The sequence below is a fragment of the Pyxicephalus adspersus genome, chromosome 8 (assembly GCF_032062135.1).
Source record: "Pyxicephalus adspersus chromosome 8, UCB_Pads_2.0, whole genome shotgun sequence".
In the NCBI taxonomy this organism is placed as follows: domain Eukaryota; kingdom Metazoa; phylum Chordata; class Amphibia; order Anura; family Pyxicephalidae; genus Pyxicephalus; species Pyxicephalus adspersus.
Window position 1 is genome coordinate 63,992,244 of NC_092865.1, and position 10,820 is coordinate 64,003,063.

At 41.0% G+C, this 10,820-nt stretch overlaps 1 protein-coding gene across 1 annotated transcript in view; it reads left to right on the forward strand.

Annotated features, from left to right (window-relative positions):
• Window positions 1-10,820, forward strand: part of TKT (transketolase) — a 33,972-nt gene that overhangs the window by 12,736 nt on the left and 10,416 nt on the right. Inside the window, exons 2-7 of the mRNA XM_072420948.1 lie at window positions 387-504; window positions 1,363-1,476; window positions 2,945-3,042; window positions 8,094-8,285; window positions 8,998-9,116; window positions 9,854-10,047. Of these exons, the coding sequence (XP_072277049.1) occupies window positions 387-504; window positions 1,363-1,476; window positions 2,945-3,042; window positions 8,094-8,285; window positions 8,998-9,116; window positions 9,854-10,047 (835 nt within the window). The remainder of the gene's footprint in view (window positions 1-386; window positions 505-1,362; window positions 1,477-2,944; window positions 3,043-8,093; window positions 8,286-8,997; window positions 9,117-9,853; window positions 10,048-10,820) is intronic.

The following is a 10,820-nucleotide window of genomic DNA, read 5'->3' on the forward strand; positions in this document are numbered from 1 at the left end:
CTGCTTCCACACAGAAAGCAGGGATATCTCTGCAGCATGCTGGCAGGGGACAGGTGTTTATGCTAAGGGTGTGCTTCCGCTTTAGGTAAACAAACTGGAAAACTTTGCACACATTTGTATTATTCAAACACCTGGATTTAACCTAGAGTTCAATTGGACTTCCACTTTCTCATGTAGGTAAGGGTAGGGCATTGGCCTGCAGGCTCATGGATGATGTGTATGAGCCACCTAGTTTTCTCATCTACACATGGTGAGCTCCAGGGTTTATTGCTAGTTAAGAGAAAGCATGACATTGAGTTTTTCTATGAATTTTCAGGAAAAATAATTACTGGATGATTTTTCAGGAAATATAATTATCTCATATCATGGTCTCTTTTTATTCCTAGACACCCAACATCCTGTTGTAGTGCGGCTGAGGTCATGGCTGTGCTGTTCTTTCATACCATGAAGTATAAGCCTCAGGACCCCAAGAATCCCAACAATGATCGCTTTATAATGTCTAAGGTATGGATTACATGCAGAATTACCCTCCCTGACGGTATGAATATTTTAGTATTTTTAAATGTCATAGCAGTACATTTGAATTTTTAAAAATGTTACTTTATTTTAAATTTCCAGCTGGTCCTGCCCACACGTACACACGTCGCATGCCTGCCCAGCATCTGCATTCCATGGCCTTGCATCCCCATCAATCATACGCCGGGGATGCCAGGACAGGGGACACAGATGCTGGCTGGTCATCGCCAGAGGATGCCGCGGGCTTGTGGGGACCAGGTAGGCCCCCTCAATTCCACCCAGTGTGTGGCTCGGGGTTACCGCTTTTTGTAATGAAGTTTAACCCCGACCCATACTCCGTATTACTGCTAGGAAAATAGCACTTCCAAAATGTGTACAGGAATAGAAAAATGTTTGTGATTGCTTCAAGGTGTCCACAAAAATAGCTTCAAAAATCAAATCTGAATTAAAAAAAAGTTTTTGACATTTATTATACATTACATTTATTTACTGAATTTGGAACAGTTTAGGTAAAGGATTATGGTGCTTCTTACAAATTTTAAAATTCTTGTTGCAGACCTTTCCAGGCTTTATATAAACCAAACCCTTTTCCTAGGGTATTATTTTGGCCAAGTATTTACTATAATCTGTTATTTTTGCAGCTAGTAAATATACATTGTGGGAAAATTTTGGTAAAGTTAAAACCCTAGAATTTCCCTGAGGGTACAGTAGGTTGTTTATGGACACATGTACAACATCTATCACATATTGCTATACATCCCACTCCATGTATTATTGTGTTTTGTATAAGTAAAAGATAAAACTTTGTGAGAATAGGAAGGTGACGCATTATTTGTCCCCATCCAGGGTCATGCAGCTCCTATTCTGTACGCAGCCTGGGCAGAAGCCGGATATTTGCCTGAATCTGAACTGTTAAACCTCAGAAAGCTGGACTCCATCCTGGAGGGACATCCAGTACCGGTGGGTATACTGTCTGTATTATTTCACATCTTTATTTGGGAAATGGTATAAAATATTGTATGAATATGAAATGGCTGCAAAGCAATTTCCCGCTCATTTTGCCCTAACTTTGATAGCAAGGTCTGCTTATTTAGTGAGGATCACATCCAACATGCTAAAATGCTGCTGAACTGAGCAAATTAGTTTTATATTTTTATATTTCACTATATACCTCCTGACTTCAGCACCTAGGTGAAGGTGACATTACTATTAAGTTATATTACGTAACTATCCCTCCCTTGGTTTTCCCCTTTTGGATCAGCATTTGCACATAAATTGCCAAAGAGTACACGGGGCTCTTACCAAAGAAGTGCTTAAACTGCAAAAAAATGTATGTAAATCGCAAATATATTTTTTTCAGATCATATCTCACAATATACATTTTTCTTAAATCATTTATCATTCTGTTGCAGAGTTTCCAACCTTGTAGATTCTGCTGCATTTCCTGTTTTAATACTTATGGTACTAAGCTGCCGCCTTGCAATGAGCAGCAGTATTGGCAATCTGCCATGTGAAATCCTTGGGCTTCAGTGCTCAACCCAGAAACTTTTTTAAGCCGGGTGGGAAGAAATTTTAGATGGGTGGCCTCCCCTGTATTGTGACCAAACTCTTTGGTAACCACCCAAAAACAGGCGGGTGGGGTGCTGAAAACTGCCGGGTGGTGCGCCCAGCTAAAAGTGCCTGGGGAGAACCCTGAGCTTGCCAATGGGTTGCCTGTAGGGTCTGGAGGAGGTCTGAGGCCTTGGGCTGGCCAAGGATATATTTACATGTACATAATAAGCAGGGAGAAGCAACCAGACATCTCTGGTACTGGTTTCCTAAGGATTTGCACACCTGCACATTTTTTTTCCTCAATTCTAGGGGTTCCTGATGGTACTTCACACGAAACAAGCCATTCTCAAGAAAGGTTCCATGGGATCTCGGGTCCAGAGGTTGCCTGGGGTTCTTCAAGCTGTGGCTAACTGAACACTTTTGATGGTGCCTGCAAAGTTCTGGGGGGAAACTCCACTTGGTAGAACTGGTTGCATGACGCTATTTTTTTTTTTTTTTTGTATGTCTATAAGCTTGGAAATATAGCTACTGCAGTAGGGAGGAAGGGGGATTTTCCCACTGGCCATCAATTAAGGAGGCTTTCTTCACCACTGACTCCAAATAACTGTTTTAGCAGGGAACAAGAGTTTGAGAAAGGCTGCATTAGACTATTACCCAGTTTGGCATCTTAATACAAAGTTTTAGAAGGGAGAGCTATATTGAAGAATTTGAGCCGCGCATAACAGGTTTTAACTTTTTGCCCAAGAGGTCACATAAGGTTAACTTCCTGCTTCTTTGACACCCAGATCCATCTTGACTGTACCCCTGCCAAAGTAACAACTAAATGGAATGTCACTGAATTTACATGTACACTAATTCATGTCTGTTTGTGTTTCAGAGACAAGAATTTACAGATGTAGCCACAGGATCGCTGGGTCAGGGGCTGGGGGCTGCTGCTGGAATGGCATATACCGGGAAATATTTTGATAAAGCCAGGTAATGTTTGGCTACTCTTTTCGTTCATATTCTGTCTTGTACAATGTGAGGCTCATTGTAGACATATTCAGTTTTTCAAAATTTTATCAGTTATCCAACTGGCCCATTCCTGTTCATACAGGCTATGGCTCTGCTGTTTGATTACATCCTGAAACGTCACGGTCAGAACTGCACAATAATAATTATTATTAAACAGGATTTATTATATATATATATATATATATATATATATATATATATATATATAATGTTACGCATTTCTGTACATTAAATAGGGGTTGCCATTTACACACCATGACACAGGAGGAGGAGAGGACTCTGCCCCGAAGAGCTTCCTTAATAACAGCCAGGGAGGTGATGCTGAGGAAGGTAGACATGGCAAGAAAGCCACAGGTCCATTGAAGGGTGCTAATATACTGTGATCTGTGAATATAGTAATTATGGGAGTTCTCTGAAGATTTGGTTCAAGGGTTTGGGAAAGGCTGGCCCATGGTGACAATGCTGCTTCTCTATAGGTTCAGTACATTGACGGTTGTTACCCTAGGGCTTGTAAATGCCTGCACTAGAAAATAGGCATTATAATATTACGCATTGCTGTACATTAAATAGGGGTTGCTAATTACAGACCGTGACACGGGAGGAGGAGAGGATCCTGCCCTGAAGAGCTTACAATCCAAGAGGTGGGGGAAGTAACTCAGAGGAGAGAAGGGGATGATGGGACACCTAAAGCACAAACCATAGGGAATAATACAACACTAGATTTGCCACACCCAGTTTTTTGACAACTTTACTAACAATAGGAGACGATAGACTATCATTGATGACCATGAGTGATCCAATAAACCAGGAATAGATCTAGCCCAGGATTGGAAATATTTACCAGTTATTTGCAAATGATTAAAAAAAAAAAATCAATTTCGGGTTTGTAGGTTCTCCCACGATGTTCTATCTTCTGTCTTGGAGAGCGTTTTTATTTATCAGCCTGTGGATACAATTGTCACTAATTCTTACCTTTATTTAGTACACATGTAGCCACATACAGCACATTGCAGTGAATATTATGTTACTGGAATGATTTATTTTCTCCACCTGCACCAGGGGATTCAGTTCTACTCCATTTATAGCACAGATCATCCCAGAACCCTTGTTCCTATACAGTCCAATCTGGGATGTATTTTGTCAGCTCCTCATTTAGGGAATCTGTCACGTTCAATTATTATCTCCTGCAGCAATATTTGGGCGTCAGAAATGGAAAAAGGTTTGGGGGTCTGGTAGATCATAGACTTTGTTATATTTATTATTAATAAACAGGATTTATATAGCGCCAACGTATTATGCAGCGTTGTACAATAAATAGGGGTTGCAAATGACAGACTAATACAGACAATGACACAGGAGGAGAGGACTCTGCCCCGAAGAGCTTCCTTAATAACAGCATGCATTGCCAAGCTGCAATATCTAAAGCTAGCCAGTTCAGGAGCATGTCACCTTTCTGTCCATTCCCCAGTCCTGCGTATTGTCAGGCCCTCTCCATCCCATGGGATCTGGGACCGGTAGTTGCATATTATTATTTACCGGCAGCTGGGACATCCCATTGAGTCCCCTGCAGGCATTCCACAGACACCTCATGCAGTTGGGCAGCCCTAGAGGACCCCATAGCTGAGCATCTCCCATAGCTCTCCAATAGCTGTTGGCAGTTATTCCCAAGGGAGGGGAAGGGGGTGTAACATTAATAAATTAACCTTTTATTTCATCATTACATTAATAAAGATGTCACTTTTCATGTCCCCACCTGTACAAGTATGCATAGATGACCTTTCAAAATTGATTTTGGGAAATACAATCTACCCAATCCTGTGCTGTTTATTCAACCAATCGTGTTGCTTAGTTAAAGAAAAATTTGCATGTTGCAAGTGCTTATGGGTAATGTGTAATGTAATCACAGTTGTTTGCATTACTAAATATTTTTTTTCCTTTTTTGTTGGTGAAAACACATCCAAAGGAATAGTGATAATTTATTTGATTGAAAAAGAACTATTTGATGGTAGAAAAAAATATTGCTCTCCATGAGTTTGTGGTGTTGGAGGCTTGAGCGCTATAAATACTGTTCTTGTTGTTAGTATGTTTGGGCAAGGCTGAGCTCCGAGGTAGCTCATTATCTGGTGAGGAGTTATTGGATGGATGACGAGGTAGGCCAGTGCAGCTGATCGGCGTTAGGGAGGCCATGCTGCGCATGATCATACATGCATACATAGTATGCACAAAAGTCACAGGTCAATGGAGGGCCCCCATTGAGAAAGCTCTGCTTGGCAGAACACAATTGTCGGATCCTATGGCTGCCCTGGGTGGGTTAAAAAGCCAGCTTTACAACAGAGCATTGCACACAAAGGCCGCTCCTAAGGTTGGTGGGCAGGGAAGGGAGGGGCTGCATTGTCTCCATGGAAGGATTGGCCACGGGTTGATTATAGGTACACAGCATAGGATGGGTGGAAGGTGGTCAGCATGGTAGCCTCCTATCAGTTGGCTGGCTGCAAGCAGGTAGGTTTAATGTACACAGGCCTCATAGGCAGGTAGGTCGGATGTGAGGTAGGTATGTACGTTACAACCTATCTCACCTCGCACACCATCCAAATGAGTCCCCATAGATAAAGGCCTTGCCTGCCTTTTTTAGTGTGCAAGTCACTTTTGGAAATAAACATACATTTTAGGTCAGAAAATTTTATTGTGGATCGGAGGAATTCCAACTTATCGCCACCCAGGGAGGTGATGCTGAGGAAGGTAGACATGGCAAGAAAGCCACAGGTCCATTGAAGGGTGCTAATATACTGTGATCTGTGAATATAGTAATTATAGGAGTACTCTGAAGATCTGGAATTTGGTTCAAGGGTTTGGGAAAGGCTGGCCCATGGTGACAATGCTGCTTCTCTATAGATTCAGTACATTGACGGTTGTTACCCTAGGGCTTGTAAATGCCTTCACTAGAAAAGTTTAAAAACCTTTAGCCATTACCACCTCCCAGGTGCTTAGTGATTGCCAATAGGCATTCAGGGGCACTAAAACTCTTTTTGTTTTTTTTAACTGCTAGTTTGATCTTTGCTCATTACTATACAATGATCGTTTTGCTGATGATGATGGCAAATATTGATTGACAATCCATAAAGTCTGTGCTGAAGTGGTAACAGTGCTGCAGCTCAGCTCAGTAATTTAACTTTTTTTATAGCTTTTAGATTGGCAGCTTCATTATCTCCTGCCACGGCTACAAATCACAATTCACATTTGTAAACCGGTATATCTGCTTGAAATCAGCACATTATACATGTCCAGCTGTTACAGATCTCTGTTGGAAAATTGCTAGGATGGCAGAAAACACACAAATTCGTTTCTTTTTGATGTTTGCAGAAAAGTTTGCTCATTCGTTAGAGCATCATAGACTTTTATGAAGTTGTCCATTGGCCTTGTGACACAGGAGCCCATTCAGGGAAGCCAGGCTGGGAAGGAAAGGCACAAATCATTTTGTCATTTGCACAACTGCATAAGACTTCTCGGAAGGCTGGAATTCAGCTTTAAATAGAATTTTCCAGAATCACATGTAGCATTTGTCTGATAATACTTTTTTAATATTTCTTAATAGTATTTCTAAGTAAACCTTCTCAGCAAAATTGCAAATGAATAGGCTAGGAGAAAAGCATAGGTGTGTCTGTTGAGGTGTGTCTATCTGAATATTATTAGTGTTTGCTATCCTTCCCATCCTTTCATTACCTTGCCTGAACTTTACCTGAGATATGAAAGAATACAAGGGAGGAGGTGTGGGTTAGTGCAAACTCCTTTCTTAATCTGGGCAGGTTTCTACCAGATATTCCTCTTCCATAATGCTGTGTTTGCCTATATTGAAATGGTTATGTATACAAACCTCAGTGTTAGGCTCCCTGTCATGCTCTAAACTGAACAAAATCCAGCAATGCCAATGTATAAAGCAATAGTCCATGTGTAACTATGTGGCTGTCCTTCCTTCATTATAATTAATTACAAAAATGCACCAGACATCTTCCCATGATTCAGCTAGAGCTTTCCTTTTTTTACCCTTCTGCATGATAATTTAAAAGGGGGAACCAACTTTTTCAGGGTGTACTATAGCAGGGGGCCCAGCCCACTAGTAGACCACCAGAGCACTGGGACGAACGGTCCCGAACCTGTGGACCACGCTTGCGGGGGAGCAGCGGCCATAGCCAATGGGGCCCGTATGGATCGCAGGCTCAGGGTGGTTGGTGGGTTGTGTCTCGAACCCAGACCTGTGATGGGAGAGGGGGCGGTTTCTGTCATCATGACATCATGTGGGGTAAGTTGGTTCAGCTTTGAGTGATACACACCTCTTCCCGCACATGCGCAGTTCGGACTCCTGAAAAGGATGGGAACTACTGTACTTTAGGACGCATCAACTGTTTTCTTAGCAGCCAACAAATCCTCATTTTAATAAATGCAATACCAAACTCCTGGTATAGCTTATCTCTAGACAGATGTTGATCTCATTCTGGTTCCTGGAAAAAAAGAGCCCCTTGAACTCCCCTAAAGCCACAATTACATGATGCTCCAGTCTAGAGCCTTCTCATTTGTTCACATTACATGGACACTTCTTAATGGCTGTCCAGAAATGGCGTCCTCCCTGGATCCAGAAGAAGCAGCTATAATGTTGGGGACTGATCAGCACGCACACACATGAGCAATGCTGGATTATCAGTCCCCACATCTGGCAATGGCACTGGAAAGGGTCCTGGAGGGCAGATTTAGGTGAGTTCATCTTAAGTAGCACAGTAAATGGACTTGTGTTTTTCTCCAGCCAAAAACGTATTGTTTATTTCGGATGGGTCAGCGAAGGGTGTGGACTTTTTGTTTTCTCTATTTGGGATGTTTCATCATGGAAAATATCTCCAAAAGACAGACAAAAACAATGCCTGATATTTTTATTACAAAATGCACCTTTTCTTTATTAAACAGAGTTGCCCTTTTGGGAAAATCATTCTGATCAATTAAACATTTTCCTATACCAATTTCAGTTACCGAGTATACTGTTTGCTTGGAGATGGAGAGACTTCCGAAGGCTCTGTTTGGGAAGCCATGAGTTTTGCTGGTCTGTATAAGCTGGACAATCTCACCGCCATCATTGATGTTAACCGTCTTGGACAAAGCGATCCTGCCCCTCTGCAACACAAAGTGGAGATCTACCAGAAACGCTGTGAGGCCTTTGGGTAGGTGATGATAGCACAGGAAATTCAGTTTCCTGGACCAAGGATTTTCCAGAATATTCAGTGAATACAATGAAAAATGAGATTTGCTCCCTGAACACATGGTACTGCTGTCTAATTCAGGTCTGTTAAGTTAAGGTAATAACGAGACTAAGCTCGCTTAAGAAATGGAGGGACAAGAACAGCTTAGTTACTTACTGGGAATGTTGAGTAATATGACTTGGTGTGGACACAGAAATGTTACATTTATGCATCTATGTAAAGTGGGTCCTGTAAAATGTAATGTAAAGTTTCTGTAAAATACATTGTCATTTTTTATGTAATGTTAGCCGCCATAGCTGGTTCAGAGTTGTTACTCTGAATCCCTGTAATAGTATTCCACATTGTTTACTGGGTGCCAAATAAAAGATTATGGGAAAGAGTGGAGGGGTGGAGGAGCTGGGCATGCATAGACAGTATTTAGCACCCCAAGAATAAAAGCTATAACTAAAAGCACTATAGGAAACTTTAGAAACTATCCCACTCAATGAAAATGTAGTGACTTCCAAGCAGTACAGAGACCTGAAGAAAAAAGTATTTGGTTTGGTTGCCATATAAAAACAAAAAATGTTTATATGCCAGCAGAACCTTCACCTGTCCTCTTGAATACTTTATATTTACATTAAAGTTGCAGAATTTTATATTCGCAATATATAATGCCCTGTCTGTGTTCTAGGTGGCACACTGTTGTTGTGGATGGTCACAGCGTGGAGGAACTGTGTAAAGCACTCACTCTTGTGAAGAATCAGCCGACTGCAATAATTGCCAAGACTTTTAAAGGCAAAGGCATCACAGGTATGACAATCCAGTATCTTTAAAGAAGATTTTATACCCCCAGTGATCCCTTATCCCTTGTTTATGTTGGATGTGGAGGTTTTAATAAACTTTTGACTGTCACCATTCCAAATGAAAGCTGGAAAATTAAATGCCATTTTCAGTTAGTTTATAATAAATTTTATTATGAAAATGGGACCGTTGAAAGTAGTTGAAGCAACCAGTCACTAAAAACATCTAGGGGTTCAATAAAAAAAGCAGTAGTATTGCTGTACCACACAAAATAAAACACTACATATTTAGAAAGTACTTGGATGTGTGTTGAATATGTGGTGGGGTTTCGTTTATTTATTTTTTACTAACTTCAGGATTCCTAAGCTGGTGCAGCACATGGAAAATGAATGGGCATTAAGGAGAATGGTCATGTGACAGTTACATTTCTTGTCCATTTTTATTTTGTCTGTCTCAATTGGGCACAAGAACTAAGGGGAGGGGTGACATCTACCACAACAGTAAATAAAATATATCGGCAATGTGATCTGATCTTGGTGAACTTTCTAGCACTACTAGGACCTCTCTGAAATCCATTGCATACAATAAGAAAACTATTAATAGGAAGTCCAATACCTCAGATGCCATTGTCTTATCCTAGCCTAAAACAATCAGCCCAACAGTGTAACCATTAATAGTTTTGTATTGACTACCTATTGTGAAACAAAATTCCATATTGCTCTTTCTCATTCATTTTATGGCGATAGGTGTGGAGGATAAGGAAGGCTGGCACGGGAAGCCACTTCCAAAAGACTTGGCTGAGCAAGCTATCAAGGAAATTGAAAGCAGGATCCAAAGCAACAAGAAGATAACCCCTGCACTCCCTGTGGAAGATGCACCAGCTGTCAGCATTAAGAATATCAAGATGCCTTCCCCACCTAATTTCAAGCTGGGTGACAAGGTATGTGAAGACTGGTCAAATAATTAGAGCAAATCTTACTACTGCTGATCTCTCTGAATGAGCATGCTACTGACCTGCCTGCCATGCTATATAATTTCCTTACATTTTATAAGATTGTTTTGGGTATGCAAATTGGTTTTAGAGTTTTTGTTGAGTTACCAGTACTTAGTTTGGACTAAACATTGGTCCAGATGTCGGTTTATGCCCATGAGCATGAAGTATCCAACGCAAACCTGTACTTTGGCCAATGAGGACCAAAAAAGTTTGCTCCCCTTTCCTCAACAATACATTCTATTTCTGCACTCCCCAACTATTTGCTTGAGGAAGATGTAACTCAAATGTCATTGATCCTTCATTATGTATCCCCAAATGAAATTACTTGAAACTTAAAACGGGGTGAAAGCTAAAGAAGCAGTGGGACAGCAAAGGAAAGTAAGTTGTGGAGCATTAACATGAACCTTTTGCTTTGCTCAACGTTAACAGGGGAAGTGCAAGGGTAGCAGGATACCTAGAAGTGTGCTGGTACTTTATAATATGATTTATATAGGAACATTCTTTAAAGTGTGTGTGTGTGTGTATGTGTATATGTGTGTGTGTATGTATGTATGTATATATGTGTATATATATATATATATATATATATCTATCGTATTTTTCGGACCATAAGACGCACTTTTTTTCCCCCAGAAGTGGGGGGAAAAAGTCCCTGCGTCTTATGGTCCAAATGTATCAAAATGTATCCTTCCCAGCTGCTGTCCCGTCCCGTCTCCTGT